At 40.7% G+C, this 24,396-nt stretch overlaps 1 protein-coding gene across 2 annotated transcripts in view; it reads left to right on the forward strand.

The window, feature by feature from the left end:
- TAF4 (TATA-box binding protein associated factor 4) overlaps positions 1 to 24,396 on the forward strand; it is an 88,192-nt gene that overhangs the window by 48,097 nt on the left and 15,699 nt on the right. Inside the window, exons 3-12 of one of the 2 annotated variants that reach the window (XM_039346504.1) lie at positions 2,115 to 2,299; positions 6,489 to 6,608; positions 8,991 to 9,110; positions 11,119 to 11,241; positions 12,552 to 12,641; positions 16,715 to 16,957; positions 18,357 to 18,504; positions 19,346 to 19,460; positions 21,375 to 21,544; positions 23,318 to 23,448. In XM_039346504.1, the coding sequence (XP_039202438.1) occupies positions 2,115 to 2,299; positions 6,489 to 6,608; positions 8,991 to 9,110; positions 11,119 to 11,241; positions 12,552 to 12,641; positions 16,715 to 16,957; positions 18,357 to 18,504; positions 19,346 to 19,460; positions 21,375 to 21,544; positions 23,318 to 23,448 (1,445 nt within the window). The remainder of the gene's footprint in view (positions 1 to 2,114; positions 2,300 to 6,488; positions 6,609 to 8,990; positions 9,111 to 11,118; positions 11,242 to 12,551; positions 12,642 to 16,714; positions 16,958 to 18,356; positions 18,505 to 19,345; positions 19,461 to 21,374; positions 21,545 to 23,317; positions 23,449 to 24,396) is intronic. The other variant, XM_039346505.1, reaches the window with a different exon arrangement.

Here is a 24,396-nt window from a genome sequence, read left to right on the forward strand (position 1 = left end):
ACTTCCTCCTGGCCTTCCCATTGACTTGTGTTTGTGGAAAGCTGGCAAGGAAGACCACAAATCACAATCATGTGAACGTGGGGATGCTGCGACGGCCAGAACTCTTAGGACCAGTCATAACCAGCCCTTGTTCAGTAACCTTTGCAAGTTTGAATGACGAATCATTAATCAAGGATCACCTGTATATGCTTCTATAAAGCTTAAAACGGACTGTTGTGTTTCCAATGAGTTGAGGTTACAGTGGGGCTGTTTTGATCTTGGAGCATTCTCAGAAGTTAGAACAATCCAATTTCCATTCAAAAGACCTAATCTGATCAGCCCCCCCCCTTTCTCTAGGAAGATCTCCTCAATAAGCGCACTTTTTTAAAAAAATAGCAAAAGAACATTCAGCTCTCTTACTAAACTTTTACATTTTAAAATGTTTTGATTTTCCAAATGAAAGCAGGTATTCTTATGGCACCAATTTTGTTACCACTGTTATCTGCATGGAATGAATAGTAACTTGAAGATCTAGACCAGGAGTCTTCAAACCTGGCCCTTTTATGACTTGTGTGCCTGGCTGAGGAATTCTGGGAGTTGAAGTCCACAAGTCATAAAAGGGCCAAGTTTGAAGACCCCTGGCCTAGACTAGGGGTAGGCAACCTTGGTTCTTTTATGACTTGTGGACTTCAACTCCCAGAATTCCTCAGCCAGCACGGCTGGCTCAAGAATTCTGGAAGTTGAAGTCCATGAGTCATAAAAGAGCCAAGGTTGCCTATCCCTAGCCTAGACTTTTGTTTGTACATACGTTAACATACCTTCGTTTATTTATATTTCACTTATTTTTGTGTGGAACGTGTGAAATGCATTATGCTTTGAAAGGATAAAAAAAAATCAATCTGTAATAGCTGTTTTATACCCACAGTAATAAATATGCAATTTTAAATTATTTCCATTTAAATGAATTAACTGTATTAATTTTGCTGCGTTCCAGTTTTGCTCCTCGGAATTGGAGCCGCTGCATGGACTTTTAAGCTTTTCCTTCTTCTCCCTGCCCATAACTATTGTAGTAAGCTCATTCTGTAGATCTATGAAGCTGAGCAGAGAACGGCAAGCCTACTTGCCTCCCTTTAATTTTTCTTTGGGGATGTAATTCAGTGCTGCACCGTCTGTTACAGATGCACTGGAGGGCAGTTATGGTTTTTATAACCACTTTTGTGACTAAATCTGTTATGGAAAATTAATTTAGAAGTTTGTGTTTCTATTTCTGAAACTTTGCGTTTAATTGGCTGGTGGCTTTTAAGGCTGGTTGAATAAAACCATGTTCAGTGTTAGGTTTTTTTCCCTCCAGTTGTTCTTTTCAGAAGGGAGTAAAGTATTGGAAAAGTGGGAGAGCATTCCAAGACAAATATTTTTACATATGTGTGAAACCAGCAAAATGTAGTGAACTGTATGGTAGATGAAAGAATGGAATTTAAATCTACTAACAAATAAGTTGTCCCTCATTGAGACTTTTCAATCATTCCTCAACTTAACGCTATTTTGTGTGGTTATTATGCAGTTAATAAGGGTGGTCCACATGTATATTAGATTGGACATCTTGAAGGAAGGATCTTATTTAGAGATACAATTTTCCAAGACAGAAAGACCTCTCCATGGCATTTCTTTGCAAAATTTCAAGTGTTCATACATGTATTTTCTTTTTTTACCTTTTAAATGACTGTAGAACTTACTTTGCTGCAGACAGGAGAGAGCTAAGATTGAGTTGCTTGTCAACTAGTATTGCCGCTCGCTGAAACTCAGAATGCATCAACGGAAGCTTTGTTGAAGAAAATTTCTGTTTTTGTTGTAAGAGCTGTCCAGCAGCTCTTAATCTTTGTTGAAACTGGGTCAAAATAAATTTTGTATGCTGGCTCTCTATCTAAACGCTATTTGCTTGCAAATTATGAGGTGAAGTATAAAGTTTAAAGGCCAAGTAATCCTTTTTCTCCTCGGAACAGTATCTTAATCAAAACTCAACCAATGTTTCTCTTAGCCTCTTCAGTGATGTTTGTTTCATCTTCCTTCCTTCTCAGCTGGGGTTGACTTCCTTTCTAAAACCAACTCTGATGGGTGATTTCTCTGTTTCCTGTCAGGCATGGTCATTGTACGTAGTGAGAGTGGCCAGTTACTGATGATCCCTCAACATGCTTTGGCGCAAATGCAAGCCCAAGCCCATGCACAGTCTCAGTCTCAAACGACCATGACTCCTCGTCCTGCCACATCTACCAGTGCTTCTCCGGTCCAGCTCTCGACTGTGCAGGTCAGTTCCCTGAGAAATGTAAGTAAAATAATACCTCAAATTCTTCCTTACGTTGAAGGTATCAGTAATGGAATGTGAGAATGATCTTGGAAGATGGGGAGGAAAGATGCTACTTAGGGAATGGTCAGATAAAAGGGGGAGGAACCCACAATTAAATAGTGGGTGGAGAAAGAAATTTAGAAAGGATCCGCCCTAATTAATCAGGTGGTAAAAAGAGATGGCGGGAGATTTGTACTTTCAGACTTGGTTCTGCTAAGGTAGTCTCTATAATAAAGGAGAATTTGCTCATCTTGTTATGTTTCCTATCTGGTCTACTTGGGAGGCTGACATTATTGGAGTTGGCTTTTTTCACTCTTTTGTTCTGCCTAGGAACCCCTGCCCTATACCCTGTTTTTATCCTAGGATCCTCTGAAAAGTATTCTCTGTGCTAGCCAGATGTAGCCCTGCCCTGCCCTATAATATTCAAGTGTTCTGCTTCTTGTCCTTCAGGAATCAAATCTTACATTTCCAGTAGTTTCATAAATGTGGGTTAAAAGATGTCCTGGAAAGCAAGCAGCTAATTGCTGGAATCTACCTGGGTTCCTTCTGCTAGAACCTCTGCAATTCTGCCAGAGGCGCTTCATAATCCAACCACGCACCTGGTATTAAGAAAGAGTAAAACCTCAGCCTCAAAAGACAAATGCCCAAATGGGGGGCAAAACGATGAAGATCAATTTTGTGTCCATCTGCAGTATTATTATCAAGCTGAATCTTCCGAACCTCTTATAAGTGAGGGACTACAAAATGTCTAAAAACTTTATGTGTGGGAATCAATGCTGATATTGATTATAATTGTATGAAAAAGCCCTCCTTCTTCATGTGATATCGCCAGCAGATTATATTTATGGCTAGCACTCTCTGTTTTGATTTTGACACAGAAGCCATCCATCTTGTCTTTCTTTCCTCCCATTAGAATTGAGGTCTTTTAAGGGTTTTTGTTAATGCATGTTGACAAACTACAGAAGGAAGTCAAACTAATTCCAGGATGACCACTCTTGACATCAATCCTTAAGCACATATTACCTTATGTATTATCAAATAAAAATGATATATTGATAATTCCTGATTTTGATTGTTTGGCTTCAAATTTTAAATAAGTGGGAAGGAACCCTAGGAAGTTAAAAGGAAAAATACTGTAGTTCCCCTAGTTTACTTTACTATGTCTCTTTTCAGAATTGCTCCCCTGATCGATCGATCTATTTATTCTCATTCTCTCTCTCTCTCTCTCTCTCTCTCTCTCTCTCTCTCTCTCTCTCTCTCTCTCTCTCTCTCTCTCTCCCTCCCTCCCTCCTTCCCTCCCTCCCTTCCTTCCTCTCTCTTTGTGTGTGTGTGTGTGTGTGTGTGTGTGAGAGAGAGAGAGATGTGATTGTTGCAGCGTGTGAAGAGAATTGGATATCTTCTTCTTCTAAACAGCTTCACAAATTATCAGCTTATGATAGTTGCATATAGCTTTGAATAGAAAAAATAGAATAGAAAATTTTTTTGGCATGAAAGAGTTAAGAATTTCCATGCCAGGGAAAAGAAGGTGTTATCTATTTCTGTAGACTGAAGGTTTTATTTTCTAATTACTTTTTTTTAAAGATTATTTTGATTTTCTTTTGGGAAAGCCTGTGGTTATTGAATACCAAAGCTTCAGTCCCATTTATCTTGTAATGGCTTTTCAGTGATAATGATAATATTGAATAATAATTAGTAGTAATTAATAATCAGGAGAGCCAGTTTGGGACATCCTGTTAATACTTAGTTGGTGCTGAGCATTTTCTAATTCTGAAGTAAATTGCAATCAAGAACCTTTGGGGGAAATCAATACAACACAACACAACACAACACCAACCACACACCACACACAATACAAAACACAATATAAAACACAATACAATACACAATACAATACAAAACACAATACAAAACAACACAAATCACAATACAAAACACAACACAACACAATACAAATACCTTGGAGGTCTTCTAATCCAACCCTCTGTTCAGGCAGGAAACCCTATACCATTTCGGACAAATGGCTGTCCAGTCTCTTCTTAAAAACTTCCAGTGTTGGAGCATTCACCGCTTCTGGAGGCAGGTTGTTCCACTGGTTAATTGTTCTAACTGTCAGGAAATTTCTGACAGTTAGGGGGTTTCTTGACTGGCTTTTGTTTGTATGTTTATCCTTTGCTTTTAACAGTCCACGTTTTTTTAGTAAATCCAATTTCCTCAAATGTAAAAGAAAAAAAAAGTTTGCGTGCTTTATATAGTTTTTTTTTTTAAAAAAAAAATTCCATACATTTAAGATTTTAAAGGTGCTGGGATATTTAGCCACATCACAAGGACATAAGCAGTTCAAAGCATTTGAGATGCGGATGGAAGCTAGGGCGGATCACTTTAAGTACCTAGCTGAGAGTTTTGCGTTTAATAATTAATTATATTCTGTTTCCCAGTTGTGCCAGTTTTCACTTTGAGTGTATACAGGATAGCTTTTATATTATTAATATAAAATATGTAGCATCCTTACTTAATATCAATGCCATCACACTTCTTGCAGCCTGGAAAAGTGTTTATGTCCATCAAAATCAAATTGATAGCTTAAGGCAGAGGTCTTCAAACCTGGCCGCTTTAAGACTTGTGGACTTCAATTCCCAGAATTCCTCAGCTGACCATGCCGGCTGAGGAATTCTGGGAGTTGAAGTCTACAAGTCTTAAAGCGGCCAAGTTTGGAGACCCCCTGGCTTAGGGTCTCAGAATCAAGTCAGAATTTCTGATGAAATCAGCTTTGGTCTTAAATTTTAGACAGAGGTTTTTGTGATTTGATTTTTTTTTTTTAGAATTTAATGTTGAAATATTGTAGCAATCGTGTACATTACCTCATAACAAATTTTACTCCCAATCATGGCTTGATTTTGATTTACCTTCTTAGCGTTTCTTTGCAACTTGTCCTTTCAATTTTGAGGTCAGGATTGTTTTTATATACAGGTAATCCTTGACTTAACAACCATTTGTTTAGCGGCCGTTCACAATTATGACAGAAGTGACTCAGGACCAATCCTTATGCTTTTGACTATCACAGCATCTCCACAAATCACGTGGTCAAAATTTGGGCAACCCAACATGTATTTACACTGATTGCAGCATCCCAGGTCACTTGCTTGTATTTGCAGCCTTTCCAAGGTGCTTCCAACAAGTAAAGTTGATGGGGAAAGCTGGATTCATTTAATGACCATAGCAAAGAAGGACATAAAATCAGGCACGGTTTGCTTAATGACCAACTCACTTAATGACGGAAGTTCCAGTTCAAATTGTGGTTGTAAGTTGAGAACTACCCATGTTTTCTTGCTTGCTAAACATTTTTCCAAGGCCGTTGAATGTGACTTTGGGCAGGGTGCAACCCTAATAGGAGAATTATACTACAGGTCTGCTAGTAGTAACTGGCCCTGGTATACTTTTTCTTCTCTGTTTACTTTTTGTCGTAGTTTCCTGGTGGGCTGGAATTCTTCCTGATGGCTTTATTCTTCCAATCCTCTTTTTCTAGACCCCTATCTCAGAGCCCATTTGTGACATCATCACAACTTAACAAAAAACTGTCATAAGCCACTTTATCCTCATCCTCATCCCCCACCATTTGCATTTAATCCATCTTTGAATGTAGCGGTTCTCTGTTCTTAGTATTCTTTATTTTATATTAATTGCATTGAATGTGAAAAATAATTATTCAGTGACCTCTGGAATCTCAGGGGAAAAAAAGAGCTTTGTTCAGATTTTAGCTTGCAAAATTGCAATGCTCTGTAGGATTGTGTTGTCACAGGCAGGTTTTTATATTTACCGTAAACCTTAGTGAAAAAGGTCAAAAACCACGTTTTTGAAATGACTACAGATCAGATAGCAATTAGGCCACAGGTGTCAAACTCGCGACGTCACGTGACATGTCGCGACGTGTCATGACTTTTTTCCCATTGCCGGCAATTGGGTGGACACAGTTTTAGTATGATGTTTGACACCCCTGAGTTAGGCTGTAGGCATATTTTGAAGGAGAAGCAGCTGAAGAAAGTGCATGTTATTTTAAGTCAAGTTTTACAAAGTACTGTTCTCCCTGTCCCTCTTTCTGCTAAATTATTTCATGACTCCACTTTTATTTAATTATATTAAACTGCTTCTTGGTGAATGTACCTTTTTGCAGGCACCGGGAACCCCTATAATTGCTCGGCAGGTAGCACCAACCACTATAATCAAACAAGTGTCTCAGGCACAGACAACTGTACAACCTACAACAACGTTACAGAGGCCACCTGTAGTCCAGGTAAGTGGTTTCATTTTTGTTTTTAAAGCCAGCTGATATTCCTTCCGATACTTATCATAATAATATTATAAATATCCCTGCTACTTTCTCCTATTGGTTTCTTATGATTTATCAATTGTTGTTTGTAACTTATGATTAATAATTGTAACTATAATTATGACCTATGACCTATTTGCTATTTATATGTTCACTGTGAGTTTGTGCACCTGAGACAAATTCCTTGTGTGTCCAATCACACTTGGCCAATAAAGAAATTCTATTCTATTCTATTCTATTCTATTCTATTCTATTCTATTCTATTCTATTCTATTCTATTCTATTCTATTCTATTCTATTCTATTCTATTCTATTCTATTCCATTCCATTCCATTCCATTCCATTCCATTCCATTCCATTCCATTCCATCCCATCCCATCCCATCCCATACACCCTACACCAGGGATGGGGAGCCTTGACTCTTTTATGACTTGTGGAGTTCAACTCCCAGAATTCCTGAGCCAGCATGGCTGGCTCAGGAATTCTGGGAGTTGAAGTCCACAACTCATAAAAGAGCCAAGGTTCCCCACCCCTGCCCTACACCCTACACACTACACTCTACTGAAGGGAACAATTAGCCAATTTTCCTTCAGTCCAGTTACCTTTTGAAAAAGCAACTTTGAGACAACCATGACCTGGATGACTGAGAATCTCCACAGACAGGCTTCTGTGTTAACTAAAAATACTTGGTGAGGTTAGTGGACATTCTCCCAAATAGACAGGTGTGCCCTACTATACAAAATGGGTTTGCTATTAAGCCATATGCAAAGGCTTGCAGTTGACTTCTTGAAGTAGCAGTGGATCCCGAACAAGGAGATTGATTGGGAACTTTGTAAGGCTCTTTGATCAATAAAAGTCCTAAGCTTCTATGAAGATTGGGAAGCTGAACAGGATTGTTTGGGCATTTTATTAAAGTGTAATCTCAGATTTGTAAGATTATCTTCTTATAGCTGGAATTCACACACATTACAAGTAATATTCCAGAAACCCCTCTTAGATATTTACTTTTAATCACTAAGACTTTGTAAATTAGATAGCATAAGTTCCTATATTTGGACATTGTTCACAGTAGATAAAATTCAGCACAAAAATATTCCCGATAGATTGCAAGCTTGAAAACCTTTGGGAAAAACAACAAACCTGGATTTGTCCGTGTCAGGTTAATGCAGGCATTATTGTGACTGCATGGTTATCGCCGACTTATATTTATCCATCCTCTGTTTCAGTCTGTCTTAGCAGATGACTCCCTTTTTATATTTCATTTCATGTATATAATAATAATAATGATGATGATGATGATGATGATGATGATGATGGAAGGGACCTTGGAGGTCATCTAGTCCAACTCCCTGCTCAGGCAGGAAACCCAATACCATTTCGGACAAATGGCTGTCCAGTCACTTCTTAAAAACTTCCACTGTTGGAGCATTCACCGCTTCTGGAGGCAGGTTGTTTCACTGGTTAATTGTTCTAAATGTCAGGAAATTTCTCCTTAATTCTAGCTTGCTTCTCTCTTCGGTTATTTTCCATCCATTGCTTCTTGTCCTGCCTTCAGACGCCTTGGAAAATAGCTTGTCTCCCTCTTCTTTGTGGCAGCCCCTGAGATAGGGGAACTTTGCTATCATGTCCCCCCTCGTCCTTCTCTTCATTAAACTAGACATACCCAATTCCAGCAGCCATTCCTAATGTTGCAAATGGTTTAGATTAATGCTTGTAAATTAATTATTTCCTGACATTTGGACTTTTGATAGTTGTCATGCAGTAAACCCATTGAAGAGGCTTTTCTCAAAGGAAGCTACATGCCTGAAAATATGTTTGAGCTGTTCCTTTAAATAATACCTTTTAAACTACCCAATACATTGTTGTGCCTTCTTTCATAAATTGTGGTTTTAGGCTACTGTTGGGACATGTCAGCAAACATTCCCACCTATCATCCACCTTCCCTGTCCATGATGAATGTCTTATGTGTGTTTGTTTGGCCAGCAGACCCATAGTTGGGGGCAGTTCTTAACAAGCGAAAGCGAAACAAGTTTATTGGCTCTATCAGTCAGCTGTAAGCAAGGTCAGCTGTAAGCAATTGCTTACAGCTCTGTGTGCAAATTCTACCACCTTCTGCTATTTTAAGCAGTACTTTTTAAAATCCACTTCCAAGGTTTTCAGTTGAATGTATGGGAGTTTGTGCCATCTGGTGGCCCTTCTTTTAAGCAGCATTAAACAGCAGCAAAGCGGTATCTGTTTTGGGAGATCTACTACGGAAGACCATCTGATCGTAATGAATTCTCTCTTTATTTCTTTTCCTTCCTCTTCTCCCTCCCCACCTCCAATCTGATATCTTTTATGTTGCAGCCTCAGATTGTTCTGGGCAGCCCTGCACAAACAACAGCATTAGGAACAGCAACGGCTGTGCAGACTGGAACCCCTCAAAGGACGGTGCAAGGAGCCACAACAACCTCCACAGCAGCCACAGTAAGACGCTGATAGCAGTTTTGCTGCTAGTCAAAAGGCGGATCTTGTTAGCTTGTCAAGAACAGAATCTCTCGTCAAATAAACGTTCAGTGTGGAACATGAGATTGTTAGTAGAGTCCTATAGAACAGGGGTCCCCAACCCCCAGTCCGTGGACCAGTACCGGGCCACGGCATGCCAGGAACCGGGCCACACAAACAAAGCCCCATCCGCGAGATGCAGGCAGCACATAAAGCCACGCCTCCTCCGGTCCGTGGAAAAACCTCTCTCCACGGAACCGGTCCCTGGTGCCCAGAAGGTTGGGGACCTCTGATATACACTATGACAGAGGTAGGCAACCTTGGCTCTTTTATGACTCGTGGACTTCAACTCCCAGAATTCCTGAGCCAGCCATGCTGAGGGGAAAGGGAGAGGTTTCCAAGCTGAGCCATGGCTGGCTCAGGAATTCTGGGAGTTGAAGTCCACGAGTCATAAAAGAGCCAAGGTTGCCTACCCCTGGACTATGACATACTTTAAAAGTATGAAACTACAGTCCCTAAGTAAGTCCTTGGTCTACAAGCACAATTTTTCCCACGGTTGCTAAGCAAATCACTGTAGCTGTTAAGTGAGTCATGTAGTCATTAAGCAAATCCTGCTTCCACCATTGACTGTGCTTGTTGGAAATTGGCTGCCCATAGCAATCACATGACATTACAGTTATCGTAAATACATGCTGGTTGCTAAGTGCCGGAATTTTGATCACTGACCCTGGGGATGCTGCAGTAGTTGTAAGCTTGAGGGACCAAGTTAACAGTCATTATTCAGTGCTGCTGCAACTTTGAAGGGTCACTGAATGAACGAGTTGTAAGTCGAGGATTAATCTGTATGTTGTGATGCTATAAATGTCAATGGGAGCGAAGATAATAATACTAATACTAATAATACTAATACTACTAATACTAATACTACTACTACTACTACTACTACTAATACTACTACTACTACTACTACTACTAATAATAATAATAATAATAAAGTTGGAAGGGCCATTTGTCCAAAATGGTATAGGGTTTCCTGCCTGAGCAGGGGGTTGGGCTAGATGACCTCCAAGGTCCTTTCCAACTTTATTATTATGGCCGACTGTGCGATGATCCATAATAATAAAGTTGGAAGGGACCTTGGAGGTCATCCAATCCCCTGCTCAGGCAGGAAACCCTATACCATTTAGGACAAATGGCTGTCCAGTCTCCTCTTAAAAACTTCCAGTGTTGGAGCATTCACCGCTTCTGGAGGCAGGTTGTTCCACTGGTTAATTGTTCTAACTGTCAGGAAGTTTCTCTTTAGTTCTAGGTTGCTTCTCTCCTTGATTAGTTTCCATCCATTGCTTCTTGTCCTGCCTTCAGGCGCTTTGGAGAATAGATTGACTCCCTCTTCTTTGGGGCAGCGCCTGAGATACGGGAACACTGTTATCATGTCCCCCCTCGTCCTTCTCTTCATTAGACTAGATATACCCAATTCCAGCAGCCGTTCCTTATATGCTTTAGCCTCCAGTCCCCTAATCATCTTTGTTGCTCTTCTCTGTACTCTTTCTAGAGTCTCAACATCTTTTTTTTTTTTAACCTGGGTGCTATGAGAGCAAAAATCTTCACTAATGTGGCCTGCCACGTATCATGTTTTATGTAGTGTATATTGGGGTGAATGCAGCAACATTTCAATTTCATTTTAATGTATGCTGATCAGTGTACATTTAAAGTGACAATAAAGTTAGTCTGTAAGCAAAATCCACATTTTATCATTTTATAAAAGTAATATATTGTCTGTTTAAATTCTTGTGGTGTTTTTGTTTTGTTTACTATTAAATTTACTCACGTCAGACCCTTACAAATGGTATGAGGGTCAAAGAGCTGCACACAGCTATGCCCATTTCCTTAAGTTGATTATCCAGTCACCCTTTTAGATCTCAGAACCTGTTTTTTTCCCCCTATCTTGACATTTTAAAAGCTGACCTGTTTACCTTATTTGTTTTAATAGGAAACCATGGAAAATGTGAAGAAATGCAAGAATTTTCTCTCTACGCTAATAAAACTAGCCTCTTCTGGAAAGCAGTCGACGGAGACTGCAGCTAATGTGAAAGAGCTAGTCCAGAACTTGCTGGTAAGAGAACGATAGGATCTGTTCAAATAAGGATTATAACCACGGATGGCTTAGATCATGTGATTTTAAGCAATGTTGTGGATACAATAACATTTTTAAAAAATTAAAACACAATATTGTTTAAAGATTACCTCCTTAACCATAACTTTAAACCTTTTACAGTTTCTTGGAAGAGCCAAATCTTGACAGTTTTAGGGGTTACTTTGTGAGATTTTGCAAGGCCAGGGGTCGGCAACCTTGGCTCTTTTATGAGGCGTGGACTTCAACTCCCAGAATTCCTGAGCCAGCCATGCTGAGGGGAAAGGGAGAGGTTTCCAAGCTGAGCCATGCTGGCTCAGGAATTCTGGGAGTTGAAGTCCATGAGTCATAAAAGAGCCAAGGTTGCCGACCCCTGGCCTAGGTTATGATGCTGACCCGTGGATTAAAAAAGAACTGGCGGGTCTCTCTTCCGTTCTCTCCAATGTTTGACTTATCTAATAGTCCCTTTTTCATTTTAGTAAAGTCCGTAAGGTGTCACCCTTAAGCAAAAGTAGATATTTAATTGAATTAGTAAAAGACTATTTATTATTTTATTTTATTTTTAAAATTTATAAGCCGCCCACTCCCGAAGGACTCTGGGCGGCTAACAATAAAAAACACATAAAACATAACAAACAACAATACAAAAACAATCATCCAGGGGTCAGGTTTTATAAACCCCAGGCCTGCCGGAAAAGCCAGGTCTTAAGTAGCTTACGGAAGACCAACAGGGTGGGAGCGGTCCTAATCTCTGGGGGGAGCTGATTCCAAAGCGTGGGCGCCATCACAGAGAAGGCCCTCCTCCGCGGCCCCGCCAAATGGCACTGCTTGGCCGACGGGGCCTGAAGGAGGCCCAGCCTGTGGGATCTAACCGGACGTAGGGAACTATGAGGTAGTAGGCGGTCTCGCAAATAGCCTGGCCCTGAGCCATATAGGGCTTTAAAGGTAATGACCAACACCATGAATTGGACCCGGAGACCAATAGGCAACCAGTGCAGCTCACGGAGGATAGGTGTAATGTGGGTGTATCGAGGAGCACCCACTATCACTCGCGCGGCTGCATTCTGGACCAACTGTAGTCTCCGAATACTTTTTAAAGGTAGCCCCATATAGAGCGCGTTGCAGTAGTCTAAACGTGAGGTGACAAGGGCAATTAATTAACGAAAGAAAGTTGTATAATGTTGCTATGAATTATCACAATTATGGTATCTTTATTTGTGAGGTTAAACATAGGAAGATTTAGTATTGTAATTTATCTCTTGTAAAGTATGAGTTTGAACTGTGTTTCACAGGATGGAAAGATTGAAGCAGAAGATTTCACCAGTAGGTTATACCGGGAACTTAATTCTTCACCTCAACCATACCTTGTGCCTTTCTTGAAGGTAATAATATATCTTTTCATTAGTTTTGTATTTCCTGCAACAATAAACTTGGTTCTTCTTAGGAAAGATGCTGCAAACAAAGGCACTGGAAAAGAGCTAACAGAAATGCTGAATAATTATTCCTCTCTTCCTTGACAAGATTGTAGAGGACTCATAGGAAGATTTGGTGATACAGAAAAACTCATAACTGAGTTCAGAAATAGTAGTAAGCAGAATATTAAACTAATATTGCTGATTGTTTGGAAGTGTCTTATGCTGAATAAAGTAACAAACCTATAATGTAATCGGCATAGTGGTTATTGTATACACAGTGAGTATACGTATACTTCATTTTTTTTAAAAAAGGGTATGTATGTGTGAGAGAGTGTACATGTGTCTAAGAGCTAAAGTTTTAAAACTATAACGCAGAGATGTCTAACCTTAGAAACTTTTAAGACTTCAACTCCCAGAATTCTCCAGCTGACTATGTTGGCTGGGGAATTCTGGGAGTTGAAGTCCACAAGTCTTAAAGTTGCCAAGGTTGGAGACCCCTGGTATAATATACTATACAAGTTCGATATAATTAAGGGCAATGTGGTTTGCTATAAACTTAGGGCATTGATAGGTCAATTTTGTGAATTGTTTGTAGAGCAATGTGATAATGGCTCTAATTACAATGCAATATATGTTACCATATTTGTTTGAATCCCTCAAATGTTGTAATAAAATCTATAGTATTTCCAGGCTGTCTTAAGAGATTCACACGGGAACACCAGTGCTTATGTCCAGAAACCATTCTTTGTCAGAAGTTGGAGAATCTTAAGCATTTCTGTCTGTGTACACTATGGTTTTTCTTTTAGTTTTTGATTGATTCCACACACACCAGTTTTCATGTTGGGAATATTGAAAAATGTGCAAGTTATAAGCAGTCCCTTCAACACCATCAACATATGCTTTCATGGGACCAATAATTTGTGCCAATGTATAATGAAAAAAATGAAATATTTTATGGCGGTAAATGCTTTGCTTATAAATAAAAAAAGTTTTCCATTCATAAATAATGATATTAATCTATTCTGCTGCTTGTTTAAATGCTTGTACCTTTCTGGTTAAGGACTTTAGGGTGTGGTTGTGATGAAGTTTCAGCTAGTCTAGAACACAGCGGTGTGGATAGTCATGACTATGCTTCATTTCACCTTTGTAGCACATTTACTCTGCAAGTTATATTGGTTCTTTAGTGGATTTCCAGGTGCAATTCAGGGTGTTGGTTATTACCCGCAAAGCCTCTCTCGTAAGCCAGGCTATTTGCAGGACAGTCTGTCTGATTGTCTGCTTGTCCCATGAGGTCTGGCAGGGTCCCTTCTGTCAAGCCATGTCACCTAATTGGACCCTGGGGGTTGCCTTCTCTGTTATGGCACTTCCCCAGTGGTGCAACATAAGGTTCGGATGACCCTGATTGTGCCAGCTGTTTAAGGCATTAAAGACCTGGTTCTTCTCCTGAGCTTTGCGCCTGAGTATTGGGTGAGTTTCTTTAGTGGCAATTTATTTGCATTTTGCTCCATGTATGCCATGTCCCTTTTGTTTCAAGTGTGTGTTGTGGTTGTTTCATTGATTGTTGCTGAATTTGGGCAGCCGCATACAATAAATCTATTTAAATAACCCTAAATAACACCCGCTGCATGTTTTGAGAAAAGTGAAGAAGAGAGGTTATGATTCTACCTTATATCATTGGGTGTAAATAGTTGAGCTGTCTCTTGGTCCTAATGTAGGGGAGACTAGCAAAAGACTTACTGTAACTGACAATGTTCAATAAGTGGATCTTTGAACAGCATAATTGACATGCTGGCTTTTCTGAATTGCATTTATCCCCTAATTAATCTTTGTACAGTTTCCTCTCTTTGTCCGGATAATTAGGACTCTGCACTCTGAAACCTATTTGAAGCTGAGTAATGAAATGCTTCTTGTGATGGTTACAATGGAATGGGTGCAGAAACCAGTATGTGCTTTTGATTGGTAGGTGGGGTTAATGAATGTGTGACTCTAGTCTTGCCATAGAAGAAAATTTGGATCCCTGAGATAGAGCTCACATGATTGAATTTCTTCCCCATAAAAAAAAAAAAAACAACACCTTGATATAGGAGATTACTGCTGAAATGAGCTTCCTTTCTCCTTTGACTTAGTATGATCTCTTGAGTCCACACATTGTGGTTCAGAGACCATACTCAGTCAAAAGCAGAGGAAGCTCATTATGGAGGGGAAGGGTTTTTAAATTTATTGAAGAGAAGAGCTATTGAAAATAATCTAGCTCAGTGGTTCTCAACCTTTTTAATGCCGCGACCCCCAACCGGTTGTAAGTCGAGGACTACTCAACCGGTCGTAAGTCGAGGACTACTCAACTGGTGCAGCACCGTTTGCAGAATGGGACTTTTGGCGGGCTCAGCAGGGCAGAGACAGCCTGGACAATTCCTATTGGCTTTTGAAAGCCAATAGAATTAGACTCTATTCAAGAGAGTCTATTCTATTGGCTTTCAAAAGCCAATAGAATCAAAGGGAGTAGCACAGCTAAGGAAAAGGGGGAAAAAATGGCGGACTGCATTGTTTGGTGACCCCCATGAAATGGTCGTTCGGCCCCAAATGGGATCCTGACCCACAGGTTGAGAACCACTGATCTAGCTGAAGGCTGAAGGTGCTGCTGCTAAAAAACACGGTTTGAGAGAGAGACCATGCCTGTTGAATGTTGGGAATATGCCAATAGGAAATCAATTACATTTTCTGAATGGGATACCTTATTTTCCAGGCAGCTTATGTTAATTAGCAATTATCAGCTCAATTGATAATTGGCTGGGTTTTTTTGAGTGCGTGGTTTCTGACAGGTGGGTCTCAGGACATTTCTTTAGAGGGGACTCATTGAGTGGATCTGTGGTTGAAAGTGAATTGAAAAATGACATGGGCCCAAAACAAGGGACAAATCGCAGCCAGGTGGTAGATTCAATTTAGAAAGAGTTTATTTTATTTAGTCATTCCATTTACATATTCTCTAGAGAAAAATTCTATCGGCAGTCCTCAATTTATGAAGCTTTGTTTGATGATGGTTCCAAGTTACGCTGGCCTCGGAAGTGACTTACTACTTGTACCCACACTGTTACATCACCCTCGAGGTCACGTGGTAACAGTGTGAGGACTTAGCAACCAGTTTGCATTTACGATCGACCGGTTGCCGTGTGCTACAGTCATGTGGGTGATGATTTGCGACCTTGTTTTGCTGATTTCCAGCAAAAAAAAAAAATTGTGCTTTCAGAAAGCTGAATTTGCTTAATGGCTGGTGTGATCCTCTTAACACACTGTAAAAAATTGTCATAAAAATTATAAGTTGAGGACTATCTATTCTGTGAATTATTCAGTTCTCTCATCCCCCCCCCAAAATAACAGCCTTAAATTAACTTCTGGTACCCAATTACAAGTAGTCCTCACTTAAGACCATTCGCTTAATGACTTGTTGACGTTAGGATGGACTTCAAAAAAGCTATTTAACGATCCGTCCTCAAGGTTACGACTGCCTCCCTCCCCCCCCCACTGTCATGTGTTCGGATTTCAGGTGCTTGGCAACAGGCTCGCAATAGCCCACAATTAATGGACCACAGCTTGTGACTTTTTTCCCCATTTTCTTGCAGAAAATACCCTCCCCCCAAAAGCCCATTGGCTATGCTGGATTTGCTTCTTAACCACATGATTTGCTTAACTGCAATGACTTGCTTTACAATGATTGTAAAATCAAGTCAGGTCATGGGGTGACCGGCTTAACGGCTGCAACTACTCAATGACCAACATTCCAGGCTCGATTTTGGTTATCAGTCAAGGGCTACCTGTATATAGCAAACTTTATATTCCCTTCGTAACAATATATTGCATTAAAAGTGCCATTTATGTAAGCTTTTGTTATTTGAACTACTACACTTTTAGGTACCTCCACTGTCGGTGGAATAAACAATGCAAAAAGGAATTTTTTGGGGGGTGGGGGGTGGGTAGTTTGTGATTTGAATGGTTCTCTTCACTTGCCAAGAGGTATTGCATCTGTTTCTTTTCTGATCTTACAGCGGAGTTTGCCTGCCTTGAGACATCTGACTCCCGACTCGGCTGCTTTCATTCAGCAAAGCCAGCAACAGCAGCCTTTGACACAGCCCACCACTGCTCTGACCGCTGTGATGTTGAGCAGCTCGGTCCAGCGTACGGCGGGAAAGACCACCGCCGCAGTCACGAGTACCTTGCAGCAGCCGGTCATCAGCCTAACACAGCCAACCCAAGTGGGGGTTGGCAAGCAAGGGCAGCCTACGCAGGTGGTGTGTAAACCGAACTGGATTCCTGTCTCTCTTGGTCTCCCAGCACCTAAAACCCATTTCCTTCCTAAACCTAACCAGTGACGCATATATAAATATGATTTATGTACAATATGAAAGCAACACATTCCCTTATCCCACATGTTCAGCATCAAATTAGCTGCTACGCATGTTTAATTCTTTCGGCTACAGCCCTGTTAAGCCCCCCAACCAGGGAAAACACATTGTCAGCAAAGATACAAACGATTTGCATTTTAATTTTTTTCGTACCTGACGCATTTTTGCTGAAAAGTCATCTTGGCTGTGTTCTAGACGCTTATCAATAAGGGGAAAAAGAATGGTTCATTCAGTCGTACATCCCTATTGTGCTGTTCTCTCCCTGCTCAACATCATTATGTTGATCTGGGAGGGAGCAGCATAATAGGACCCCCTCATCATTATGTAGAGTGCAGAAAAGGCATAAGTAAAAGCCAGCCAAATAAATGAAACATGTCAGAAAAGAAAAGAAAAAAAAAAAGAATGATTATAGCTGAACACTGTTTGCTGTATTTCTTCACAAGTGTGTGACTTTGCAGATCATTCTTGCTTCTGGATGCTAGTTCATACATTGCCTCTTATTCTTTAAAATCGGTACCATTTTTCATCTTAAAGATTCTATCCAGCAACTGATCTTCCATTCACTCTCCATATATTTCTTTTACAATTTGCTCCATATGACCATATGGTGGCGCGGCGGTTAAGATGTTGGGTTTTTCAACTGAAAAGCAGGCCGCCTAGGTTCGAGACCCGAGCGCCACACAATGGGGTGAGCTCCTGTCCTTGCCCCAGCTGCTGCCAAACGTGCAGTTTGAAAGCATGCAAACACGAGTAGATAAATAGGTATCACTTCAGAGGGAAGGTAACATCACTCTGTGATGTCATGCTGGCCACATGACAGTGGAAACGTCTTCAGATAGCGCTGAAACAGAGAGGAGCACCGTCCACTATAGTGGAGTGAAATCCTCAAGAGACCCCTTTATCTTTTACTTTACCATACAACAAAACCACTTCAAAACCCTTTAATATTTAATTCTCTAATATGTATCCAATCATTCTCTAATATGTACCTTGGACCCATACCAGCGTTCTGTTAACCACATGAGGAATATCCACACCACTTGCATATCTTTGCCTTGATTTAAACTGCATTTCTCCAGTTGTTTGCTTTTATTCGAGAATCTAGATTCTTGCTAGAAAAGCCCCCCCCCCAAAAGCCCACCCTGATAAGTTCCAGGCTTTGTCAGTTGCAGCTTTTCTCAAGGAAGCTAAATGGAGGAACAGCAACTGTTGAATCTTTTCAGATGCAAACTTGTTCCTCAGGTAATGCAATAACACTATTGTTGTTTCTCCAAACTTTTTCCAGGTTATCCAGCAGTCTCAAAAACAAGGTACATTAATTAGGCCTCCGCAGGTGACATTGACCCAGACGCCCATGGTGGCCTTGCGGCCACCCCACAATCGTATTATGTTGACTGCTCCTCAACAAATTCAGCTGAATGCACTTCAGACAGGTAAGAGCTAAGCATTCTCGGTGTGCCATCTGGTGTTCGCTGGTAAAACTGCGCCTGGAAATCGTGTCAGGTGCAAGTAACCAGGAGCGAGAGTTGAGTTCAAAGCACTAGAAGTTTATTACACCTCTACCTATACACAAGAATCTTCTAATGGTCAGGCCAAATTGGTGCTAGATAAGGGTCACCATAATTCATGGGGGGCGGGGAGGCTGGACCTGGGTCTCTTGTGGGAATATAATGACTCCAGATTTATGATGCATTTAACTCCGCCCTTGGGCTTAGCTTGCTCATCTCCTGTAATAAGCCCCTTGATTTTTTTTTTTGGCCTGGAATAAATCAAAGTATGCTGCTAACAGAGATGGTCTGGGCTGTCAATGAACAGACTGCATCATCTGCTACTTACTGAGTAGGTCATATTCTGAATTGTGTGTTTTAATCTCTCCTCTCCTCTCCTCTCTACCCCTCCCTTCCCTTCCTTTGAATAAACTTACAATTAGAATCATTGTAAGCTCCAATTATAGCTCTAATTTCATTATTCTATGTATTTGCCCCATCATCTTTTCTGTACAGAAATGACAACGGAGCAAATAGAAAGAATAACGAACTCAGAGCTATAACATTGGAGCATCCCTTATGTAGATCTTGTGCGCAAAAGAGAGCAGTTTAAATTTTCCCTTTTCTTGATTCTTCCCCAAAGCAAGCTTGGATTTGTGAGCTACTTAAAATTCTGAGTAATAAGCAAGTTTACACCTCTCACCTTTAATTTGCATAGATTTTTCTGCAGTTTTTGGTGTGCTAATCTCGCCTACGGAGCACCCATGCTGATTTCCTTTTCTTACAGTCCCCGTGGTAAAGCAAACAGTATTACCAGGAACCAAAGCTCTTTCTACTCTTTCAGCCCAAGCTGCAATTGCTCAGAAAAATAAACTGAAAGAACCCGGGGGAGGTTCTTTTCGGTAAGTGATCTTATTCGTTCTTGAAGAAAAATTGTACCATGTATTCCTTTTTTCCTGATTTATTTTGCAAAAGAGAGTTTGTAACTCTAGGAAGTAAATTCTGGACTCTTTGAAGACTTCTCACAAAAAGATAAGGTTACTTTGCTTATGTTCGGCTCCATCCTTCAACATTTAATTCAACATTCAACTTCTCTTCCTCTGATGGTGTGGAATTGGGGCTATTGTCAACAAAGTAGAACAACGTAGAACCAAGGACAAATTTCCTGACACTAAAAAATAAATAAATAAATGGAACAACATGCCTCCAGAAGTTGTGGGTGCTCCATCACTGGAGATTTTTTAAAAATTGGACAGCCATTTGTCTGAAATAGAATAGGCCCTCCTACTTGAGCAGGCGATTGGACTAAAAGACCTCCAAGGTCCCTTACGACTGTGTTATTCTGTTTTTCCAACATAACCTGGCTATGTTGATTAGTAATGATGGAAGTTGTAGTCCAATGTACTTGGAAAGTGCCAGGTTGGAGAAAGCTGGGTTAGTTCATGCTATCTGTGATTATACATAAGAGTTTGGAGATTTACGCAAAAGGATGCCAAGTCCTCAATTCCCACTTCTGTGAGACATTAAGGGATGCATTGAGGTGTTTGGAGGGAGAAGAGCAATATATGTGGGCATGAGTATGTTTACTAAAAAAAAAAGGGGGGGACAGGAAGGGGTTTTTGGTGACATTGCCTAAATGCTGTTCCTGATTTTAAAAATAATTTTAAAATTGAGTGACTTGGGGAAGGAGAATAGGAAAAAGTCATATATCAAGTGGTCTTTTTTTTACACACTTTTAGTAAGGGTTCTCCAAGCAGAGGGAAATCAGTATTGATATACTGTTCAGTATTTGTAATGAATCTGAGCTACTGTTATCCGAAGGAATTCTTCTCTCTCTTATTTTTATCTCGTTTTTTCATTTTTGTATAACTATGTCAAAAGCTGGGAAACTTTTCCCACCTCCGGCCACCGGAAATAGGAAGTTGCTCTCTCTCTTGTCTTCTCTTCCACTCATAAGGACCTGCCTCGTTACTTTCACTTGAGATGAAATTGACATATTTTGGCTGCAGAGCGGTCTACCTGAGTATATTTGATGGTTTTTACCAGTGGGAAGGGAAAGGAAGAGGAAAACATCGTGCTAGAAAACAGTGAGATAAATTTAACAAAAGAATAAATAATAAAATGAAGACTAATTAATGCAGTGGTTAGAATGCAGTGCTGCAGGCTAACTCTGCATTTCACTGCCATGAATTCGATCCATACCGGCTCAAGGTTGACTCAGCCTTCCAGCCTTCTGAGGTCAGTAAAATAAGGACCCAGATTGTTGGGGGGGGGGACAATATCCTGACTTTGTAAACTGCTTAGAGCAGTTTTTCTCAACCTTGGCAAGTTTAAGATCGGTGGACTTCTGGGAGTTGAAGTCCACCCATCTTAAACTTGCCAAGGTTGAGAAACACTGGCTTAGAAAGTGTGCAGTATGAAGTGATATATAAGTCTTAAATGTTATTGCTATTGCCAACTAACGAGAAAACAAACCAGATAGTTTCTCTTTATGTTTTAGCTTCCAGGTTAGGAAATAGCACCCCTTGCTGGCCATTGAATAGTTTAGTGAGCTGAATCCCCCTCTCCCTCCCCCAAAAAATCTGCCTTGGACCCACAGCTCACCATTTCACACACGCGAGACACTTTAAGAAGTGTCATTCCAGCCAGCTGAGAGGTCCTGTGAATTCTATACCAGGTCTATTCTTCACTTCGTGTCCTCAGAAAAGGTGTTTATTTTAGTTTAGTCTTGCCAAACTGTTTCTAAATTCTTGGCACGTTGATAGCACTTTTTTTTTATAGGTGTTAATAAGATGTTTTCTTTTTTTTTTCTGAAGGGACGATGATGATATTAACGACGTTGCCTCTATGGCAGGAGTCAACCTATCGGAAGAAAGCGCACGTATATTGGCCACTAATTCTGAGTTGGTGGGCACTTTAACAAGGTCGTGTAAAGATGAAACTTTTCTTCTCCCAACACCCTTGCAAAGAAGAATATTAGAAATAGGTGGGTTTCCGCTAGCAGCGTGATTTAATAGTTTATAGCAATCTGTGCTTTTAATAGGAAATGTATTTAGCACTTTATAATAATTTATTGGCTTGGAGGGCTGTTCCACATATTACCCCTAAACCAGGGGTAGGCAACCTTGGCTCTTTTACGACTCGTGGACTTCAACTCCCAGAATTCCTGAGCCAGGCACGCTGGCTGAGGAATTCTGGGAGTTGAAGTCCACAAGTCAAAAGGGCCAAGTTTGAAGACCCCCGGCCTACAGAAATAAAACCCCAATGCAAAACACAATATACCCCGACACCTCTCGCAACAACAGTCATAGCAACTACTCGATGGGCTCCATATCACCCTGGGGTTCCCAGGCCCATAGGCAAAACCATATCTCCAGGGCCTTTTGAAAGAGTATCAAATGGGGGACCAATCTTACTTACACAGAGATAATGTTCCATAGGTTCAACATAGGTGTGAGTAGCAGAAGGGATCAAAGAATGGGATTTACTGTGGTGTGAATGAGGTTGGAATAGGCTTTCCCATTAGTGCATGTATTTATTCAGCCATTTATTTATACTTTATATTTATATTTCACACTTCTTAACCACTCATCTCCCTCACAGAGGGGCTCTGGGCTGTGTATTTCATGTATTATAGTGAACAAAAGAAGCTTTCATATTTATTTATTTATTAATAAAATTTATATGCCGCCCAATCCCTAGGGACTCAGGGCGGCGTACAAAATTAAAACAATAAATATAACCATAAAAATGAGTGCATTCATACAGCATGTCCCAATTGTGCCCCGGCCCCCGTGGGGACATCAACCCCAGGCCTGCCGGAACAGGAGAGTTTTAATGGCTTTCTTGAAGGCCGGCAAGGTGGGAGTAGTTCGAATCTCGGGGGGAAGTTGATTCCACCACGTCGGAGCCACCACAGAAAAGGCCCTTCCCCGAGTGCCCGCCAGCCGACATTGTCTGGCCGACGGGACCCGAAGGAGGCCAAATCTGTGAGACCTCACTGGTCTCTGGGAACTGTGCGGCAGTTAATATGTTACATATTCTCAGTGGTCACTGGGCATTCACAGATATGGGGTTTTGCACCTGCACAGGAAATTCTTCTGGTACACTTAGATGGTTGGAAGAAGCCTTCTTTTCACTTGCCATTGCATTGGTGTAGATAGATAGATAGATAGATAGATAGATAGATAGATAGATAGATAGATAGACAGACAGACAGACAGACAGACAGACAGACAGACAGACAGACAGACACAGACAGACAGATAGACAGACAGACAACCTTTATTGTCATTTTTACTGTGGGCACAATGGCACCCATTAAAAATGAAATTTAGTTGCTTGCTCTCAAAGTGTACACATACATGACACACATTTAAACATACTATATACAACGTATGTATAGACTTACACTCTTACATATAAGTAACATATAAATATTAATCACTGTCCATTTTGAATACATAACGGAAGGAGGAAGCTTTAGAGTTCACAAGGTTAATACTGTAAATAATAGTGTATTATTTATACTGTTAATACTGTACAACTGCAGCTTTAATTTCCTCCATAGTTCTTCTATCAATCATTCCAGATAGAATATTCACATTAAAGGCAGCATATTTTGGGAATTGCACCACACCTGTTCATCTGCCACTCATGGAAAGAGAAATCAGTTCATGCAGCTGCTGATAAAAAAGTTAGCTCTAATTCATCAATGTGGGCTTATGTACATTACCATTTTTTTTTCTCGGAAACTCAGGTAAAAAGCATGGAATAACGGAAATCCATCCCGACGTAGTTAGTTATGTATCACATGCGACGCAACAAAGGTTACAAAACTTGGTAGAGAAAGTATCAGAGACTGCCCAGCAAAGGAATATTTCTTACAAGGTAACTGACGTATTCTTTATTGGGAAGGTATTGGCAATGCCTTAAAAACAACAACAAAAATGCTCTGAGTAATGGCCTTAAATGCAGTCTGGGCCTCAAAGCAATTAGATTCTGTTTTAGGCACAGTTATTGCCGGTAAATGTCCTTAATATCTAATACAGTATATCTCAAACTAACTTGACTGCCAATTTTAAAAATTAGCTTGAACCGTAAGAATGATTTTATTCTAATCAATAGGTCAGGAATTCTCCTGCATGTAAAATGTGTGCATCCATTTCACATGCAACCAGGGAATTGCTTCCTTGGACTGTTGAAATTGGTTATCAAGTTAAATCTTTCACACAGCTCTGGCCATTTGTGTACTGTTACATACTGCCTGCACATCCTCGTGACCTGTACTGCTCCTCTCTTAGCTTTTCCATGCAAGATGCCGTTAGGTTTTTGGGAATGGCTTCTTGCAAGGCATTAACTTCTAACAGAATTCTGTCTTCAAAGTGTTTTAAGTTAGGGGTCCTATCCATGGAAAAGGTTCTTTGCAAAATTTACAAGAACAAGATGATCTTTAGCCCAGATCTGCCCCTGGTCCCGATAGTGAACTCCAGAGTCTGCAAGGTCCATGAACTAATAATAACTTCTGTGTGCTCTACCTTCTCCTAGAGCAGCGGTTCTCAACCTATGGGTCGCGACCCCATTTGGGGTCGATCGACTATTTCACGGGGGTCGCCAAGCAAGGCTGTCTGCCATTTTTTCCCCTTTTCCGGCGGGTGCCTTACCTCCCTTGGGCTGGGCCAGCTGGTGGCCCAGCCGGTGGTCGGCCTGCTCTGTCCCTGCCGCTTGCCAACTACGCCTCGGACGGCGCAGGGGGCGGCACCACGCATGCATGGGGCTCCCGGGCAGGGAAAGTCCTCGACTTACGACCAGTTGGCTAGTCCTCGACTTACGACCGGT

This window comes from Crotalus tigris, unplaced genomic scaffold (assembly GCF_016545835.1).
Source record: "Crotalus tigris isolate CLP2741 ecotype Arizona unplaced genomic scaffold, ASM1654583v1 scf7180000017999.2816498, whole genome shotgun sequence".
Lineage (NCBI taxonomy): Eukaryota > Metazoa > Chordata > Lepidosauria > Squamata > Viperidae > Crotalus > Crotalus tigris.